The sequence below is a fragment of the Panthera pardus genome, unplaced genomic scaffold, assembly GCF_024362965.1.
Source record: "Panthera pardus isolate Hobbes unplaced genomic scaffold, ASM2436296v1 HiC_scaffold_17, whole genome shotgun sequence".
Lineage (NCBI taxonomy): Eukaryota > Metazoa > Chordata > Mammalia > Carnivora > Felidae > Panthera > Panthera pardus.
In genome coordinates this window covers 83604045-83625173 of record NW_026526732.1, presented here as the reverse complement: position 1 = coordinate 83625173, position 21129 = coordinate 83604045, and the positions used below count along the sequence as shown (strand labels likewise).

Sequence of the window (21129 nt, the reverse complement as noted above, 5' to 3'; positions counted from 1 at the left end):
TTTAATGGAAATAAAACAAAATAAGCAAACATTTGCTTTAATGAACTGCTGCTTCCAACTGTAGGTGATGGCTTTTTATTTTTATTGGATACTCTAGCAACGGAATAAATGTTATTTTCTTACTATCCATACACAGGCAGTGAGATTAGACTATTAATCTACATGCACGGTTTAATTATTCAACATTCTGCTGTCTGTAATCATACTGCAAGGTTTAGCTGTAGTCATCGCTTAGTATAACAAGCATGCAACAAATGTTAATACAACAAGAGGTATTAAGAATATCATTATAAAATATTGTTCCAGTAGCAATGGCTCAGGACAAATTTAATGCAAAGGCAGACGCAACTGGCCTGAGCATGCTTTTAAAAAAAAATCAGTACATGGAAAAACAGTACCACCAACCTTGCAGGGAAATTGACCTGAAGCAGCAGACATTAGGTTAAGACTGCTGAAGGGCAGCAGCGGCCCACCTTGTTGATTTCCAAATGACCAGGATTCCAGAAAAACTGAAAAATTGACTGTTGGGAAAAGTCTTTAACATTTCAGAGGTTTTTAAGGTGTTCATAGAAACTCAGATGTGGTACTTGGGAATCGAAAGAATGGCCGGCTAGCATGTGTACGACAGAGAGCCCACTCCACTCTTCTTCCTGCCACTTTTATCACACGTGAAACCTTTCAGCCTTGCCAGTCCATTTATAAGTTTTTGTTTGTTTGTTTGTTTGTTTGTTTTGCAAAAAAAGATAATAAAGCAGATGTGAGTATGGACCCACGTCAACTTGAATCAATGCAAAATGTATTTTCATTAATTTTGAAAATCTTTTATTTTGTACAAAAATAATTCACAACTGTCATTGCATTGTCACAAGCGGTGTCTATGTTCCCTAAAACAATGGAATGTTCCAGATGCTGGAATATTTCAGATATGAGCTACCTACATAGGGATTATGATGACAAAGAGTCATAGTTGCATACAATGAGAATCTGAACCAAGAGAAATAGAACTTAAATTATAAATAAATAATATAGCAATCAGATATATATTCAAAAAACCTGAACACTGATAATGAAAAGACTAAAATTTTAGGTATCCATGACTCTAGTAGTGTAATTTCCCATTTATGAATAATGTTTTCTGTTATCAATAAGCTGTGCTATGCAAACCGCATCCTGGTGATATTCTGGTTTCATGAATTGGCAGGATTTAGGACTTTTTAGGAATGATAATAATAGCTAGCATTCTCTGAGTGTCTGCTATGCAATAGGTAGAGTACAAGTCACTTTATACGTTGTCTCTTTTTTCTCCTGATAACAATCCAGCATAACGTGCCCTGTTTCCCCTGTTTCACAGATGAGTCAGTGAAATTTAGAGAGGTGAACACAACTAAAAAGCAGCAAACCTTTGATCCCATAGTCTGACTCCAGAGCACACAACTCTCTACAATACTGGGTTGAATGTAAAGATTAGGAAATATTTGAGAGAACGACTAACTTTAGAAAGCAATATTTGTACACAGGTGCTTATTAACATATATACCTCTACATTTTTCAATCTATAAAAAGCATTGTTTGATACCTGCTCAATAATATATTTGTGGTATTCAGATATAGATAGAATTTGACTAATTTTACACACTTTGTTTAAAACTAAAGAATCTAGCTTAATATATAATTTAAAAAAACTTTTCACTATGGCAACCAAAAGGAAGATATGTCCAAGAGTTTACCAACTCTACAGAGATTAATGGATGGATGGAAAGATGGACAGGTAGGAGGAGAGAGTCTAGTAAGTTTTGCTAACACATAAAATATGTTAAAGATAAAGCAGAATTCGACAACATCCTACTAAAATACCATCTTGACGAACTAGTAAGATTTTTAGTCTGGTCTTTGTGATGACAACACTGAAAAGGATACTGCCCTAATGGCAAAAACCTTTAGAAGTATGCCAAGAGTGGTTTTACTCTATGCAGTTGGCATTAATTTATATCTTCCATCCAAGGCTAGTATACGTTTAATGATCTTTGCCATGATATATTCATTTTATTTGCGTTTATAAGATACCAAAAATAAACAGTTGAAAACTTAATATTTCAAACAAGGGATGGATTATTCCTTACACATTACAGAATGTGTTCCTTCCTTTAACTGGGTTGACCAGTTTTTAAGCAAGAGAGAACAGTGTAAGCAAACCTGCACTAAACCAGGAGAAAATCTGGGTCTCATCTATACCTTATCCCGAAGTAACCACATTAGTTGACTGAGCTACTCAGCCTATCTCCCTCATTTGGAAAATGAGAGAATTAGAATAGATGATTAGAAAGTTCCTCTGTAGTCCAAAGTGTCTGTTTTATGACACGGGATTATCAGATAAACATAGACATACAATTATATATATATATATATATATATATATCTCAATTAGCATCTTAACCTAGACACAAGACAGTTAAAGCTTATGGCCTCAACTCACTGCTGAATTGATAATATCCAGGTACTCCTCATAAATTATAAATATAAATCAAACTTACTAAAATTAAAACACTGTTTTTCACAAGATGTGTTCATCTTGAATTCTAGATTAATGAGAAAGGTGTCTAATTCTCACTAACCTTTAAATGTGAAATGTTAAATTTTCTAAATGGCAATTAATATACCATATGCTACATGAACCAAAAATGATTCATACATTATAGGTCATACAGAACACTGGCCACTATAAAAAAAAAAAAAAGGAGATGCAAAAAGTATGTGCCAAAACTTTTAAATTAATATGAAAAAGAGCACTGTTCTCAACGTATAAAAAATTAAGTAAGTAGAAATTGGTTGAAAAATAGTATGACTACGACAGTTCAAGTATGAGTTGTAAAAGGGAAAGAAAAGCAATTATGGGCATTTCATAACTAAGATCAAAATGACAAAGCGGGAAACGGGGAGGTCAGTTGAAATTTTGAAACGTGCCCCAATATTTCCAAGAAATTCTCTTTCCAGCCATCATTCCCAGAAGGGTCTTGGCCACAAATTCTGTTAGCTCTTCACAGGCTCGATGGGACCACTTAGTTGGTAGTTAGCACCAAGCTGTGCTGTCCAACACAGGAGCTGTATGCGTCCAGCCACGTGTGGCTATCAAGCACTTGAAATATGCCCAGTTCAAAATGAAATGCTCTGCAAGTGTAAAATACACACCCAATTTCAAAGACTTAGCACAAAATTGTAAAATATCTCACTAATAATCTTTAAATTGATTACATGTTAAAGTGATAATAGTGTGGATATATTAAGTTAAATATACTATAAGAAGTAGTTTCTCATGTTTCTTTTTCCTATTTTAGTGTGACAACCAGAAACTTTAAGTTACACATGTGGCTTGCATATGTGGCTTATAATATATTTCTATCTGACAGTACCAAATTAGAGAATAAGGCACAAAAAATGAATCCCATTAAAATATAATTACTAAATGCTGACCTAAGGAGTTGGGAGACAAGAAAGACACAGCTTAAGAAAGCAAAAGAAAGAACTGCATCAAATTGAAAAGATAAAATGTGAGAAATATGGAAATCATCAGTAATGTAGATAGTAAAATGTTCTCCCTTTTGTTGTTGAGTACAGTTGACACACAATGTTAAAACGTTCTTTTTAACTGCACTTTGCTAACCAGCCATTATCCAATTGAGAATTGATTTTTTCCACTTACATCATTTCCAACTTAATTCTTTTCCTAAAAATTCTCAAATCTTTCTGATTTTCAAATAACTATTTTCTTAATGAGCAATAAATAGGCCACTTGAGTGAATTATCTAAAAATATCTTTAGTAGGGCTTCCAGAAGTTCCTCAAATAAAATTCCTTCCTAACAACGACATAGAAAGGAACATTAAAGGCAACCTCATCCGCGTATTACTTCACAGAAGCCACTCTGAAAAGCCTCTACATTGACACAGCATCAGTTAGATAAGAAAACAGCAAGTTTCTGTCACTTTTCTAAGCAGGCCATCCATTTTGGAGCCTCTTTGTTTTCTTTAATCTTAATTTTTTTATACCTGCAGTCCTGAAGTCGAAAACCAAACACAATAGAAAGTTATTGAAAATATCAGTGTTGTCAAGAAACAGCTCTACTTTCCCACAGCCTCTAAAAAAGCACAACCCCCTCTCAAACCCCACAGCTACCCCATGTATGTCTTTTCTCCCTTAACCCCATCAGGGGGCATTTTTTAATTGAAAAAAAAAAAATGTCTGTTATGGTATTACCTGATTTATCTTGCAGAGCAATAACTCTAGTTTGTCAGGTCTTGAATCATACTTGAGGGAACACAGAAGCTCTCATTGGGTTAATATAGAGAAATAACTTTTTCAATAAATACTGAGAAATTAGGGCATCAAGGGCACACAACAAAAAAGAATAAACTGAGGTTGAAATAAGCAAAGGTCCTTCATTTTCCACAAAGCAGGGCCACACGGAGCTGTTGTGACAGACCTTGGGGCCACGACACCCATCTCCCATTCCCTGACAGACTCTGCTCAGGTCTGATGCTAGAGGGAAGAAGGGAGGGACCGAAGCTGGGCTCCTCTGGCTCCCACTTGCTTCCTGGGTTGGAAACCTTGGCACAGATCCAAGCTAACTGGCGGGGCTGGGCCTGAGCCACGTTCCTCCCGAAAACCAAACAGGGACAGCAGTCACCCTGGGCCACGCCAACACATCCTGGGTCCGGATCTCGGCTTGCCACCCATCCCCTAGGCGATGTGTGGCTGCCACCTCACTTTGCCTGCACCGTCAGCCTAACGACTGCGCTCCCCACAAAACACACAGAGACGCAGAGCCGGCACTGTTGGAGTCTTTTATTTCATGCTGTCACCGAGGTCGCAGCCCGGAGCCAGGTGGTAAACAGCCACGCGAGTAAGCGTGCCCGCGCTCCGGGGCTCCTGGGTACCACCAGGAGTCATCCTGTTCGTAGAGCTGGGTGCAGCTGTCGCCCCCTCCCGGACGGCCGGTCCTCTCGGAAGGCAGCACTGTAGGTGGCAGTGTGGACAGCACACCGCAGGGACAAGCGCAAGGAGACCACACAGCACTGTACGGAATGGATTAAACAGAATACGAAAGAGCTGGACCTGAGAGCCAGAAAATGGACAGACCTCAGGAGAAGGGGGCGTTTCTCTTAGAGGAGAGAAACCCCGGAGAAAACACGAAGTACAGAAAAAAACAGAGCAAGCAATAGTGGCAAGATTGATTTGTTTTTTTCCTTTCTAGAATTCTGCATTGTCACTGACAGAAGGGGGAGGAAGAGCATTTTACCTTCTGCCTCAATGGAAGACAGCAGCAGGGCCGCGCCCAGGGCGGCAAGCGCTGGGGGAAGCCTGGTCCGCATGCTCGGCCTCCGAGCTCACAGCCGCATGAAGGGATCTGCGGGAGGAAGCAGTGACCGTATCAGAACCGGGTCCGGGCAGGCCCGGAACCAGGTTAGAACTGGAGCCTGGACCTGGGCCAGGACCCGACCAGATCTGCCTTAATAACCGCAGGGCCCAGCCTCGAATATAATGGGCCTATTGTGGAGCAGTGTAAGTCAAGTTCATCTACTGCAGTTTAATCATGGCACTAAGAGGGATTTCAAGTTTAAAGAGGGTCCTGTTTTCCTGGAGGTTGGTCCTGCTTAGCATCCCCGGGTGACGGCCTTACCAGGCCCCACATGACTTCATCCTGCCTTGGTGATGGCTAATTCAGAGGTCATTTTATCCCTGACTCAACTAAATGTCTCTTCCAGCTGGGGATTTTATTTGGCCTGCAGCTTTTTCCTAGCTGCTGAACTCTTTAGGTAACTGTACTTTAGTGGTCTCAAGGTAATTTGGAAAAGTATAATAAACCTCTTTTACTCTCTTTTTTTCTTCATTTTGTTCTTCCTACCAATATGCAGCACTTTAAGGTCTGAAATGGATTATACAGAAATATGTAAGGCCCAACTGAAACCTGACCCTACTGCTAGCTGTGTTCTCTTCACATCTGATAAATCCTTTACCCAAAATGAGGAGATAACAATTCTAAGATATATAATTTTTAAAAACAGGCAATAGAAGAGACAAAACACTCTCATCTGTTTTCCCAAGAGATTTTTAATAAAAATTCCCAATAATAATTAATATTTTCATTTAACTGTCCACTTAATCCAGAAGATTACAAGAATATATCCTCCACAGGAGAATACATTCTATTCTGATTTTTCCTGATTCTGTAACTAGGTTATTAATTTCTTAAACACAGAGTCTTATTCATCTTTCGTGATTCCCAGCACATAGTAGGTGCTTAACTATGTTGGCAGAAGGGAATCTTCTAAAATATTCTAAGGTCCAATCCACAGACAAAAGATACTAGCAATGAGCTGAATTGGGAAGTTGCCAGAGGCAAGACATAAAAAGAGAGTTGACTGTGAAGTACATAAGTTATTGTAAGGCAACGGGCAAGGCTGCTTGAAAAACGAAGTCCTGCTTGGGAATCCAAAAATGAGCCAAAGGTCAAGCCCTCTTTGAGAAAAGAAACTGACAAGCTCCAACCATGCCCTTCCAAATTATTGGCACAATGTATTAGGGCATCTTTCCTCGGCCTGAGTGTAAATTGCGTTTTAAATGTCTGATGAGCAGGCGTGCCAAATTGCCCAGAGCTCCTTTTCATGAGGCCAAGATTAAAATGTTGGCGCTGCTCAGAAGATTCAAGGACTCCAGCAATTTCTTTCTCCCTAATTAACAGCTGTTTGACATTTCTAACCCTCTTCAACCATCAGTGAAAAGCAGGAGGTGAGGCTAGCCCATTGTTCCCATCAGCTGGCCTTAACTTTGCTACAATAATTTCCAACTCAGTTGGCAGTCGTGCTCGCGAAGAGTTAAAGGCTGACTGACAATCCAACCATCAAAAAGCTGCGTTCAGACTTTTTTTTTTTAAATCCCTGAACTCTTCACACACAAAAAAAAAACCCTGAGAAGTGGAAGCGCTTTTGTCTGGGTCGAGAGCGCCACCTATTGGCTGCCTGACTCAGCGGCAAGAATGAATCACGTCGCGTCGGGATATCGGAACGTACAGTCAGTTCTACCAGCCCGCCAGGCATTCCGTCCATATGTTTAAAAAAAAAATTTTCTCTCCTTTTAGCCAAAACATTTACGTGAACGCTAAGGTCGGTGCTTCATTGAGCATTCTCAGACATAAATGTCTGAAAGCGGCCGCCCCTACGTGTCCGCAAGGATTCCCTCACTTCACCCTCATGAATGAAAATGAGTCAGCTGCGGAGGAGCGGGTGCGGGGAGAGGGGAGGGGGGGAGGGGGTAGGTCTTAAGAAACTGGTCTGCTTCCACCCACTGCCCCCCTCCCACCCTCCTGGAAAAGACCAATTCTTTAACTCCTGAGTGCAGTTAAAAAAGAAAATTACACCTCCCCTCACCCACGGGGTTCCTCCAGATCCGTGCGCGTCACCTACCTCCTCTTTGACCCACTGCGACCTTGACATTAGTTAGCCAAGGGCGAGTTTAGCGCTCCTTTCCTTTCTTGCTCCATCCTTCCCCAGTACTCCTGCATACTTTACGTAGTCCACGCTGCGGCGGGAGGGGGACAGAAAGGGGGTCCTGGAACGCCCCGAAAGGGTCACCCGAAGGTGCCTAAGGACCCTCGATTTGGGGTACCTCTTTTGCTCCCTGTCTTCGCGTCTCCGCTCCATAAATGAACCCGGCGCCCCACGCTCTCTGATCTTTATACACTATCTAGGATTTGGGATGGAAACTACTTCGAAGGTTCCGCGGACCCCTCGACCAAGGCACTCGGGAAGAGGTCGGGAAGGGCGAGCTTTCTCGAGAAGTTGAGGAAGTCGGCCAAGGCTGCGTCTCCTAGAGCCGGATTAACCCACCATCATCGCAGATGCTTTGAAAAGCCGAGGAGCCAAAACACTCGACGAGGAATCTGTCTCAAGATGCCACACACGCCCGCGCAGCTTCGACGAGCTGCAGAGCACTCAGCCGGCCCGCCAAAGAATTCCGCGCCGTGCGTCACTAAAATACCTTCCCAGCGCCGCGGCTGCACCACCGCACCCCGGGAAAGCTCCGACCAAGAGGCAGCGAGCGGCCGGTGGCCCCAGAACCTGGACCGCCCTTCCTGGAAGTCGACAGCATCTATAGATGAAATCCCTCTACGAGCAGAAACGCGGAACAGGGTGCTTCACGCACACACGGCCGCCCTGCATCAACTCGTAGGAAAAGCTACAACTCTTTGTCCCGCAAAGATAAAATGAATCACAGAACCCCAGGACACCCGGCAAATCCCAGGCACTGCTCCACTCTGACCAGTCCAAACGGTTCTCGCGCGCGGTCCCTAGGGACTTAGGGCAGCGCAAGGAACAGGCTAGAAACAAAGTTGCCTAGTTATCTTTGTGAGGGACGGGATAAGGGGAAAGGGCTAGAAGCCGGACTAACCTGGGGCGGTGGTGTCCGAGGTAGCGGCGGCGACAGCGGCTTCCCGGCGTCGTAGAAGGCTGCGCTCGGCGTGACCCTCCGCACGCCCAGGCAATTGGCGCCGCGCTCCAGGAGCACCTGGCGGCTGCCGGGAGGCGGGCAGCGGCAAGGCCACCAAGGTTGTGAAGTGTTGGAGTGTCCCGGCGGGAGCCGCAGGCGCCGCAGGACGGGCGGAGACTGCCCGGGACCGCAGCTGCCCGCGCGCGGACGCGTCTGCGACGGCTCGCCTTGGTCGAGTGGGAAGAGGCTCCGCGCCGCGGGCTACTTAATAGAGGGCTGTTCCCGGCTCTCAGTTTACTCGGTTACGAAACGCCTGAGAAGGTGGACGGCTGCCACGGGGTGATGTATGCTCCTCCGGCGGTGAAGGAGGTCTACTTTTGGGAACGTGTGCATACTTCCAGCATTCCTTCGGCGTGAGGTGGCGATCCCCGTAGTAGCAATGCCCCGCCGGGAAGGGGGGGGGGATGTAGGGAGGGGGGAAGAGGGAGGAAGCGGGGAGGGGGACAGCCGCAGCCGGGTTCCCTGCCAAGGGAAGCCGCGCACTCTTCTGCTTGGGGCGGGCTGGGGAGCTCGGGTTTCCCTATCCTTGCGATTTTCTTTAATGAATTTACTTTCCTAAATTAAGAACAATGGGAGGGAGGGAAGCGACTCTCAGTTTCAGAACTGCAAGAATGTGTGACCGACCCCACCCCACCCTAGTCCCATCCCCCATCATCACCACCTACACTTCCCTCCCCCTCCGTCCTGGGTGCACTTAAAACCGATTTACAGGGTTTCCATTAACTAACTGTCTGTGCACGCGGCGCGCCTTCTGTCTTTTTCAATCTCTGAGCGGCCGATTGGAAACCCGTACAGCCGCCCTCGCGGGGCTCAGCGACGGGATGGCTTTCCCAGTCCTGTCTTACTTCGCTAATGCTTCGGGACGGAACTAAGAGGCTTAATTTGAGCCAAGACAGAGGGCAAGGGACGCAATGAAACCTGGGGGTCCTCAGCACAAGAAGCCGCTAGGGAACAAGTTGCAATCACGTTGGAAATTTGGCATCCGGACCACAGCATAACCTGGCCCCCAGCGGAGGCTTTGGACCAGAAACTCTGCCTTCCAACCCCGCGGGGTCGAGACAAATGAAAGTAAATTTCCCCCAACTAGCAAAGAGATGGACGCCAGATGAGAGCTGACATTCTGCCAGCATCTTCCCCTTTTTACCGCCCCCTCCCCCCAATCGGCTCCACCCCCTTGGCCTAGAGCAGGAAGCCTGGCACTCAGGGTTGCCAAATTGTACTAGATGCACGGGAGGAAGCGCGGGGCTCTAACACTGTAGCATCAGAAAAACGCTCCAGGAGAGGTTCAGATTACACACGTCCGTGCCCTGGTCACAAGCTCTGCACTTTTGGCCTTTTGAAGCCCAGAGGTTAACCCTGCAAGGGTGAGCACCCCGGATGGGGGAGGGGGCCCGGAGGGGAACGCGGGAGCTATGGCCCTGGAATTGACCGCCAGCAATAGTAAAAGGGGAGGTCTTGTCGCCAATGTAAACCTCTCTTCCCTATTTGACTGACGTTTGCAAATCTGGCCTTCTCTCCAACAGGCGTGATATCCTCTGAACTTGCCTTTAGAATGACAAGAACTTGCAGAGCGCCCCCCTCCATTCCGCCCCACTCACAGCTGCCTCCAGCTAAAGCCAGAGGAAGCCAGAGAGAAGGTTGGAGGGAAAGAATGGAGAAAAATGGGAATCTCCACCTCTGCACATTCTCTGAGTACACACGGCCCACTCGAAGTCCTGCTGGGCAGCTGTCACAAAGAGCCCACACACGCGCACAGTGCCCAGGCGTTTTGCCCCTTCAAACTCTCACAACCCGGGTGTCCGGCACAAACCCCTAGGGCAGAAGCGCGTCCTGGACGTGAATGACCCGACGTGCACTACGCGGAACGGGCTCATCAGCTGAGTACCAGTGAGCTCTTATACCCAGCCGGTGGAGAGCGGTCCTTCGCTCGCTGGCCAGCCCTCTACCCGCACCCTCACTCAAATTCCTTCTTACAGACGCAAGTGGGCTGGTGGCAGACACAAGGACAGAGCCAAGAGGCAGATAAGTCCCGGCAGCCGCAGGCCGGTCATCCAGTCGCGCTGCGCTGCTCGCAGCGGACACCCTGGCCCGCACAGGGACTTAGAACCGCCAGGGACGCCCCTTGGGAAACCGACACCCACTGTCTAGAAAAGGAAAGCTGCCGCCTCGCTGGCCAGCCAAGGCTGGCTGGGGTTTGCATTTCGCTCAGGTGTGTGTGTGTGTGTGTGTGTGTGTGTGTGTGTGTGTGTGTAGGCGCGCTTTTCTTTATGTACTTTTTGTTGTTTTTAATTTGTGATGGCAAAGTTGTACACCGGGGAGCAGTGTAACTCTGGTTTTACTGATTTTTTTTAATTGTTATTTAAATGTTAGTTAAATACAGTGCAATATTGGTTTCAAGAGTAGAATTCAGTGATTCATCATTTACATACAACACCCAGGGCTCATCCCAACAAGGGTCCTCCTTAATACCCATCACCCATCTAGCCCATCCCTCACCCACCTCCCTCCATCAGTCCTCAGTTTGTTCTCTATTATTAAGAGTCTCTTATGGTTTGTTTCTCTTTCTTAAAAGAGTTCTTCCCAGTTGATTTGGCTCAGAGCTGCAAATGCAGAGTTGAACAGTCAGTCACCTGCTGGGGAGCCAAGGGCTGCCTTTTCCAGAGGCGGGAGCACACACCCCCCCCAAAAGCACTCACATTGCACTGCTCTCCAACCCAAAGTGACATCCTGGGGACCCCTGTGGCCATCCTCTCTTGCTTAAGGCATTCTCATTAACAGACTTAGATTTAATGCATTTGAAAATAGTTACTGCAAAGGTCTGTCAGGAACAAACCACTGGCCGCAAACACCCTTGGTCCCTCAGAAAAAAGAATCTCTGCGAAATACTTCCAAAATAGGTTGAGAGGAAAAAGAAGGAAGGAACACTGGTTCGGGGAGTACACAGACATACATCCACAAGCTAATCCAAAAACACCCATTTTCACAAGACAGGAGTGCAACTCAAGGTTATGCAAAGAGGCACCTCGGGAGGGACTTCCAGCAAGACACCTGCACGGTTTGGCCTCTGGGGGCCCTTCTGCAAGCTAGACTCCCGGTATGGTAAGGGGACAAATCGGTAAAAAAAAAAAAACGTGTAAACCCTCTTCCAATCTGCCCCCTTTTGCAGAGCGTCCAGTTCTTGATGCCCCTTGGAATCCATTAATGTTTGCAACAAATTGACATTTATCGAGTGAGGCAGAGATGGTTCAATTTATTCACTTTAGATGCTTTGTGTGTCTTTTATTCCTCAGGTTATACCCTGGGCTCACCCTTCCTCACTCTATCATCGGCTCGCCCACCTCTTCTCCCTTCGACTCCTGGGCTCCCGGAGGTTCCAGGGCTTCAGATTCCTTGTCCGACAGCGCGATCTAGCGGTGAGCACGAGCACTGGCGTCGGAGGTCAAAGTTCCAGGATGGAGAGCCAGAAGTTGAGTTGCAGGTGAGTTTTTGAAAAATGTGTCATTCATCCATCTGATTCCCAGGAATGTCTGGGAGGCGACAACATGGGAGACCAAATGAGGAGGTGACATAAACTCTCTTTGTGTCCATTAACTAACCGCCTATAGAAATTCTTGCCCCAAGGCTGCTGCAAGGTTCTGGTCAGGGATAAACTTAAAATGTGTGAATTTCAGGAAGGAGTTCAGATTACAGGGTCGTCCCTATTTATAAACAGGCAAAAGCAGCCTCCTTATTGATTTTCTTGGCGTTAACCTAACCAGCACTCCTGCTATAGGTGAAGGTGTTTCCACCGCAAGTTCTTGCTGATGTACCTCTAGGGGAAGGAAAGAGACACCCAGGCTGAATGTGCACAGTTGGTCCAATTCTTGGGGCTGTGTGTGGGCTGTACCCAGAGTGGACTTCAAGGGTCTTGGGAGAAGAAGCCCTTTGAGATAAGAGTGTGGAGAGAGGAGGTAGTATTCTGCCTACACTGATTCTCAGAGGCAGAGAGGCATTGTATCTGAACAGTCAAGAAGTCACATCAAAAACAGTGTGTCTGAATCCTCTCCTTTAGAACCCTGTGCACAAAGTCAAAATACATTTGATGAGCACCTTCCATGTGTCTGCACAGTGACAAGCTCAGAGCAGTGGATACAAAGACAATTCAGATGAGGTCTTGCCCTCAAAACTCTGTCAAGGAACACCCAGGGCATTTCACTGGCCCACTTACATCTCTTGAGAGATTATGGCTTCAAAATGTTTTAAAATTAAAAAGGAGAAGCAGTAAGCAACTACCCTGTCTGTACTAGCAAAGCTAAAGAATCCAGGGACCGAAGCCATCCCTACAGGAAGGGAGAGGGGATGTATTATGTTCCTGCCTCCTTGACTTCTTCATAAAGAACTATTCCAGAGAGGTCTCCAGGCTTGTGCGCACCTCATCCAGACCTCTCACTTGCCCTGAAAGGATCTCTCCCTTTCGGCGTGTGAGCAGCTGTGGAGCAGAAAACAGTAATTGCATCACATTTATCCTCCCACCCAAGGTGGCAAGTTCAACTTCATGTGACCTCAAAAAGTGTGGTTGCCTGGAAGGCTATGAAGCTTAAAACAAAAAATTTGCATCCAAATACACTATCTTCCTAGGATGAACCATTCAGATTTGATAAAAGTCAAATGCTGACAGGAGTCGATTATTCAGTTAGCTCTGACCTCCTTGAGCAACTATGAAAGATAAAAGGAAACACATTCACTTAAGAGTTAAGAAAGCAGCCCTTTGTGACTTCATTTCTATAAGATTCAATACTGTTTCAGTCATCCTTACCACCTTGGGACTCAGAATCTATTTATTTGGTAACTATCAAAGTAGGAAGGAGCAGGTCCAGAATTCCTAATCAGAACACCGCTCTGTGTGTGGACACTTGGTAAGTGTATACTGACATAAATTTGCAGGTTGCTGGAAAATGTGAAAAATCATTAGGAACTCATTTTTCAGGATTTGGTCATGGCCTTCAAACTGATTACGTAGTACACTGAAATGCAGTAGTGATGAAATCATAGTCAAAAGAGGTTTTATTGGTCCCAGTTGGAGCTCCTGTGTAGGATAAGTGTAACCAGACCAAGGTTTCATTTGATAAAGCATTTTTATACACTTACTACTTCATTCAGCTACATTTAAGAAGCACAGATACCCAGGTATTCAAGGCAGACAGAATTCCAGACTTTGAAATGTTCCTAAATCCAATATGGAGTGGAATGCGCCCTCTGGTGGAAAAGAGGGAAAGGATGGCCATTATCTGAGTAGACTCCTTTAATCGTTTTGATCTGGATCATTCATTCAGCAAACATTCATGATGTTCACTAGAAACTGTGAGGAATTTTTTTTAAAAAGCAAATCAAAAGAGGTCCTGTCCATAAAAAGCATAAATGTAGTAACAAAGACCAAAGTCGAAAGACTCAAGAGAAGTCTGGAGACAGTGTATAATTGGAAACTGACAGACCAGTATAAAAAATAATTGGGGGGGGGGGGAAATCATGATATACAGAAACAAGACAAAAGACATTGCAGGAAGCAATCAATTCAACCCACGATTCAGAACATTCTGCATAAAAAAAGCAATTTCTCCACAAACCGGTTTCTCCATAAATCAGTCTCTCCAAAACCCCATGACAAGAAAAAAGGGGGGAAAGAGTAGATTGTTATGAAAAAATATTTAAGAGCCATAGCAACCAAATAATAACAATAACAATAATAGTCGTCAAGAACTATTTTAGGATCTGAAATTGTATCCTACTTGCAAGCTAACAAGTTAACATACTACAGATTCACAGGATGCTGGCAGAACACACGAGGAACCAGAGACAAAGGACTGTGTTACTGACAGCAATACCAGTAGCCAGAGTATCATTATTTGCCCTGGTTCTCCAGGCCCCAGTTCCCACGGGGTAATGCGAAGAAGGCCCAGTGACCCTTACAAACACAGTGGGTTGCACTGAGGGAACTAAACTGAGCTTGGGGAACCCATGTCTTTTCTAAGGGCAGTCAGCCTGCCTGACTTTTGCCCTGAAAGGAGGCATTATCTTTGTTACACTAGACAGTAAACAAACTTGCCCTTTGCTCTGGAGGGAGAAATTACCTTTGGTTCTTAGGCCGCTAGTATACAAACTCCCTGGAAACAATCCTCTAAAATAAAAGCATTCGGTGCCTCTGCAGAAACAGGAGAGATCCACTGGAGAGGTGTCTCCCAACAATAAGAATTGTTGCAAGTTTGTGCAAGGGAGAAAGCAGTGTATGCTGAAGTGGTCCCTAAAGAATTTCTGGAGGAGGAAGATTTTAAAGGACTAGCAGTTAACATTCCAAGCACAAGATTCAAAATGAGAAGTTGAAAAAAATAGCAAAGAGACAAGAAATGTCCTGGGCAATAAATAAAGCAGAGTTGTTTCAGCAGAAACTTTGTGAACACGATGGAATAGTATTGGAGTTTGGAAGTAGCTGAGATTCTGGAATTTAATCCTTTAAATATAATCATTACTGAGCAAATAATTGACAGGGCGTATCCCAGTCATTGCGCAAAGCATTTTACATACATCAGTCCATGACATTTAATTCTTATCTCTATGCTAGAGAGAAGGAATTGAGGCTCAGAGACGTCAGGTGATTTACCTGTTAATTTTGGAACCCAGATCTGAGCTCGGCTTTCTGATATCTAAGCTCATGGTCTTTCTGGTATATTAAAACCACAGAAGAATGATAAAAATCTTGTTGCAAAAAGCCTAATCTGACAATCAGGCTCACAGTAACTTGCTAGGAAGACAGCCTACAAGCAAGGAGACAGGGGGAGGCGGGGGTGGAGGGGGTGCCTGGATGACTCAGTAGGTTAAGTGTCCAACTTCAGCTCAGGCCATGATCTCAAGGTCCATGAGTTCAAGCCCCGCTTTGGGCTCTGTGCTGACAGCTCAGAGCCTGGAGCCTGCTTTGGATTCTGTGTCTCTCTCTGTCCCTCCTCCATTTGTGCTTTCTGTCTCTAAGTAAGTAAATAAACTTTAAAAAATAAATAAAAATAAAGGGAGACGGGGTGAGGGGTGGGCCAGAATCCAGGTAAGAGACTCAGAGGGTCTATCTTGTGGCATTCACAACAGTGGCATGCAAAGAGGAAAATGACTGGTGTTAGGAAGTCATGATGGGAAAATATCTTACGATGATTGAGCAAAGTCAGATGACTGAATGACATGCCAGGGACACACAGAGAGAGAGAGAGAGAGAGAGAGAGAATCCCAAGCAGGCTCTGAGCTGTCAGTGCAGAGCCCGATGCAGGGCTCCATCTCACGAACCAAACTGCGAGATCATGACCTGAGACGAAATCAAGAATTGGTCACTTAACCATTGGAGCCACCCAGATGCCCCTCTATACAGATTTTTTAAGAGAAAGAGATGTATCCTTCCTCCCATCTCCCCCCCCCCCCCCCGAAATTTTGCAAAGTGTGAAAAACTACTGAAGAGGTCACATTTGCACTGTGTGACAGGCAGTTATTCAAAGGGAAAAGGATGGCATTGTTGTTCCTTGGCTCTCCTGAAAGCTTGGTCATGGGTGGCTGAATACATAACACTGCATGTGATACAAAAAGCATCTGGGAAATGCTTAAACAATTTTCTCCATCCTCCCCCTGTCTATGCTGCCCGGGTGCTGGACTCATCAGGCTGAAAGTACATTAAATCCTCACTCAGTGTTTAAATTCAGAAAATCATTTCAAACTTTCACACGTGGTCTAGTTTTTTTTTTTTAAGTGTAGTTTTATTTATTGAATGGCTTCTTTTCTTAGATTTTTGGTTTTTTCCTGGTAGCAATAGCTTTGAACAAAACCACTAACTGCCCCCAAAATAAAAGCTTCTGTTCTCTGATGTCAGGAACACTTAAGGCCATGCTCACCACACAAGTGTAAGAAACCAAGTATTGAGGTTATGTTTTTATTAACACTCTTTTGAAATGAAGTCTTGTGCCTTCACTATTTTTATTATTACCTATGAAAATGAAGTTGAAATGTCTGGTCTTGCATTTTCTAAGCAGTGCCTGATGCTCTTTCCCATTTCTACACTGGAACTAAGGTGAGGATTGCAGCAAATAAATAATGGGCTTTCACAATATGGCCATTGTCTGGGCTCTGTGATTGGCTCAGTGATATTCCTCCCACTTCTGTCCTACTGGAAAGCCACCATGTGCCTTGAGGTGACCTAAGCTTAGTAGACCTAAGCTAATGGGACTCAAGCCTACCTGCACAAAATAATCACTCAAGGAGCCTGGAAAACTTCTCTACTGATGTCTGAGCACCACCCTTACACCAATTATATCTGTTCTCCAAGGAAGCTTGGGCATCTGTACATTTTTGAAGCTACCCTGATAATTCTGATGGTCTGTGAGGGCTGACCCGTGCTTATCTAAGCCAAGCGCCCTTTGCTATTCATGAAGTCTGTGCTGAGAAAAGCCGAGAACCCACCTGCCACCTGGAGGGCTAAGGGGAGCCATCTAGAACTGGCAGGTCAGGAGGACCAATCACCTGGAGAGCTGGTCCCCAAATCAGTGTTCCAAGGGAGTGTTTAAATTTGGGTTCGGTGTTGCCAGCCAATTGTTAGAAAATTATTTTGAGGAAACCCCTAAACTGAAGGAAGGTTGATTGGCCAGGGTCAGAGAGCTGGCGGTGGGGCAGCCAGACTCAAACCCGCCCACACCTGCTTCCCAGGCTTCCACCGCCCCCACTCCCATGTTACACCTGGAAGGAGTCTGTTCATTGTTGTCATTGTCTTTAAAGTTTCAGTCAGAAAAAACATGGTCAAATTTAATTGCCAAAGGACACTCAAGATGCTATTTCTTGTTCTTACTAATGTTGACATTAAAATATATATACAAAGATGAGGACAGAATTTGCTTTTATTTCTTCTAATGTAAATACTGTAATTTTTTTTTTACTGTATGTACTTTCAGTAGATGAGTTGAATACTTTTTTTAAGAGGTTTATTTATTTATGAGAGAGAGAGAGAGAAAGCACAAGCAGGGGAGGGACAGCGAGAGAGAGACAGAGGATCTGAAGCAGGCTCCATGCATGGAGGAGTGCTGACAGCAGTGAGCTCAATGCGGGGCTCAAACTCATGAACCATGAGATCATGACCTGAGCCGAAGTTGGACACTCAACCAACTGAGTCACCCAGATGCCCCATGAACACTTTTAGAGATAGAAATGAGATTATATGGTAGCCTCATCTATCTAATGATGATAGAAATTATCACAGAATGATAATAGAACTCTGATGTTTCTATTATTATGGAAGAAAGAGAGAAAAGGAAATGGGGGACAACTAGCAGACTCTATGACCAAAAGGGATCTTAGAAATCATGTAACCCACTGCATCATTTCACATTTACAAAACCTGAGAACCAGAGCAGTTCAGGAGCTTGCTCAATAGTATATTTCTATCATTGGTGCCAGGACTAGAACCCAGGTGCCAACTGCTTAGATTGGTCTTCTTGCCATTATTCTGGGTACTGTATTCTTGAGCATGTCATTAATTTAGCAAAACATGTTGGGACTCATTGCCTCACTACCTCAAGAATGGGGTTGGACTAGAGCAGTGGAAGCTTGCTGCCTGTCACAACATACCTGCATCTGAAATCTTTTAAAGTTAAAGCAAAACAAAATTGCCACAAATAGGTAGTGATATACGCATCTAGATGTGCCTGGCCCACCCAGCACTTACCAGTACAGCTGACAGAGCTGCTAATAAGGAGACCAGATGTCTGAGAGCAGTTGCCATGTGTTCTGAGTGAAGGTGGAAGGACAGACCCAGCACAGCAGACTTGTGTCCTACGACAGGCAGTGACTGCTTCCTTCCTGAGACCATCTTTGGGAATCCATAAGAACAGTGCCACACCCACTTTAATCTCTCATCTCTTAAAAGTGCCCACAACTGGCACTCTACTGCATCAAAAGGGTTCTGCTGCTAGCAACAGGGAACAGAAGTAACAGGGATTAAAACACTCATGGAAGTCAGGAGGTAGGCAATCCACATCTGAGATGGTGGACTTGTTCCATGAAGTCCACCGAAGCCCAGGCTTCTGTCATCTTATCAGTCCACAGATGAGGCTTCTGTTTCAAGATACCACATGGTCTAAGATGGCTGTTTTGGCTTCAGTCATGACACAGAAATTTTAGCCAAAAGGAAAAAGCAAAGGACAAAAAAAAAAAAAAAAGTGGGGGAAAGAGGTCAGACAGTAATCTTTGTCGTCTTCAGAGGAAGATTCCCACAAGCTGCTCTTAGATGGTTGTGATTATATTTCTTTGGTCAGAACTTAGTCACATGGCCACATCTAGCTACAAAGGAGGCTTGACAATGTAGTTTATTCTGGCCACCCAGGCACCCATCTTAAACTCTGAGGTTCCATTATGATGGAAGAAAGAGAGAAGCAATAATGGGGGGTGACCAGCAGACTGTACGACCAAAAGGGACCTTAGAATTCAGCAGACTCTACCACTGAGAAATAGTAATCCAGTGGTAAACATCCACCTTCTGTGGACATCTGGGCTGGACTGGGCACTTGGTAGCTAAAAAGTAAGCTAAGCCAATCCCCCTCCAAGGTGCCAAATAGTCCTGGTTACTGACATCAGATTTAATAAGACCTTAATCAGAATTTTGACTCATTCCACTCAGTCTGGAGATTCCACTGCCAAGAACAGAGGAATCTCCTTTGTGCTATTGTCTTCAGAAATTCCTTAACTCCTATTAACTTCTGGCCCTCACACTTAGCATAATTTTGAGATTGGCTTCACTTGAAAGCAAAACCATCCTGTGAGCTAGACAGCGTATGGAAACAGCAGGTCCCCAGAGAACAAAGGGGCCATGGAATCATCAGTGATGACATCATTGCATAGACATGTGTTTTCCCTAGCGAGTCATTGACTCCGTTAAAACTTCATCTTTCCTATCGTAGAGGGCATTGCAAGGATTACATGACATCTTTTTTATAAATAAACATTATGCTGGAACACAAAAAAAGGCAAAAACAAGTGGAGTTATAAATAGAAAGGGAATATAGGAAAATTTCCAGGAAAACGTAGGCGTTTTATAAATGACTATGACTGAACTTCTCCTGTGAAAAGATGCTTGTGTTAGAGACAACGGAAGAGTCACAGAAGGATGCTTTCACCTCCTCAGATATTAAGAAGGCTCCTAGCATCTCAGATCAATTTGATATAATTTGAGTATTCTTTGTCATGTCACACTAGTTGAAGCTGAAAGGCACATCTCAGTCACATCTATAACCTCACAATTTTAGGGGTGCCTGAATGGCTTAGTTGGTTAAGCATCAGACTTCAGCTCAGGTTATGATCTCAGGGTTTGTGGTTCGAGCCCTGACTTGGGCTCTGTGCTAACAGCTTAGAGCCTCGAGCCTGCTTCGGATTCTGTGTCTTCCTCTCTCTCTCTACGCCTCCCCCCTTGTCCTCTGTCTCTCTCTCACACTCGAAAATAAATAAACATTTAAAAAATCCTTTAAAACCTCACGATTTTGGGGGCGCCTGGGTGGCTCAGCCAGTTAAGCATCCAACTTCAGCTCAGGTCATGATCTCATGGTTCGTGGGTTCGAGCCCTCCATAGGGCTCTGTGCTGACAGTTCAGAGCCTGGAGCCTGCTTCAGATTCTGTGTCTCCCTCTCTCTCTGCCCCTCCCCAGCTCAAGCTCTGTCTGTCTCTCTCTCAAAAATAAAGAAACATTAAAAAATTTTTTAAAAACTCACAATTTTGTTCTCTGGGTCTGAGGTGGACTTAGTGCAAAGAAATTTATGAATGTACCACCGACTACTACTGTAAAGCATGTGGGATGCTCTAAAGGGGCAGGAAAAGAGGTTAAATGAATCAGAGAGAGGGGACCATTGATGTGGTAGTTATAGAATGAAAGTCAAAAGAATGTTCTACAGAAGAGAATTCAGGGGGGAAAGCAGTTTTTAAAATTGGCCATTTAAAAGACATTGATGAAGTGTATATTTGCACTTACCAGTACATCTCAATGCAATGCCCACAACAAGCAATTGAAGTAGATGGAGTTACTCGTATTTCCGCAGCATCTCAGATGGAAGAGAAAAAAAAAAAAAAAATCTGGTGTTTAAATCAAAGGTTACAGGATTTGCTTACAGCCACGTGACTAGAAAGCGGCTCGGCTGGTCCTCAAACCCCAATCTGCTGCCATAGCTGGCAGAGAAATAAAACGGATGTCTTGCTCCGGTCTCCTTTCAGCCTGGTTGTTGGCCATTTGCTGTCTGGCTCCCTCATCTTGGAACTCTGCTCTTCCCAGCCTTCGCTCATCCCTAGACTCAGATTCTCCATACTCGGCATGGCTCTCCCACCCCACTCAGAGCCAGGGCTTTGGAAACTGGTCCTGACAAATTTTGGTGAAGTGATCCTATCAGATCAGCTTCCTGAGGACTTTGAGTTCTAACAAAGTATTGGGGGGACAATGACACCGCAAGGAAGGAATTTCAAGTATCGCTAACTAAAACAGTGGAGGAATTATTTGGGAGGAATGGGCCTTATTCAATATCTTTCTACTCTGGCAACCAAAAAAACCCCCAGATCT

The 21129-nt window shown here is 44.7% G+C and overlaps 1 protein-coding gene and 1 long non-coding RNA gene across 6 annotated transcripts in view; one reads left to right on the top strand and one right to left on the bottom strand.

The window, feature by feature from the left end:
• Positions 1–8556, bottom strand: part of COL12A1 (collagen type XII alpha 1 chain) — a 115617-nt gene extending 107061 nt beyond the window's left edge. For 3 of the 5 annotated variants that reach the window (XM_019442673.2, XM_053904717.1, XM_053904718.1), the window contains exons 1-2: positions 7457–7563; positions 5293–5400 (exon numbers count right to left, since the gene is read on the bottom strand). In XM_019442673.2, coding sequence (XP_019298218.2) covers positions 5293–5365 — 73 coding nt within the window. In that variant the 5' untranslated portion in view covers positions 5366–5400; positions 7457–7563. Of the gene's footprint in view, positions 1–5292; positions 5401–7456; positions 7564–8441 lie in introns of those variants that run through there. The other 2 variants (XM_019442672.2, XM_053904719.1) reach the window with 2 other exon arrangements.
• Positions 8557–8589: 33 nt separating this feature from the next.
• On the top strand, positions 8590–15332 carry LOC109263305 (uncharacterized). Its single transcript, XR_002078147.2, has 3 exons — positions 8590–8898; positions 11831–12018; positions 12592–15332. It is a non-coding gene; the product is annotated as an uncharacterized LOC109263305 (long non-coding RNA).
• The last annotated feature ends 5797 nt before the right edge of the window (positions 15333–21129 follow it).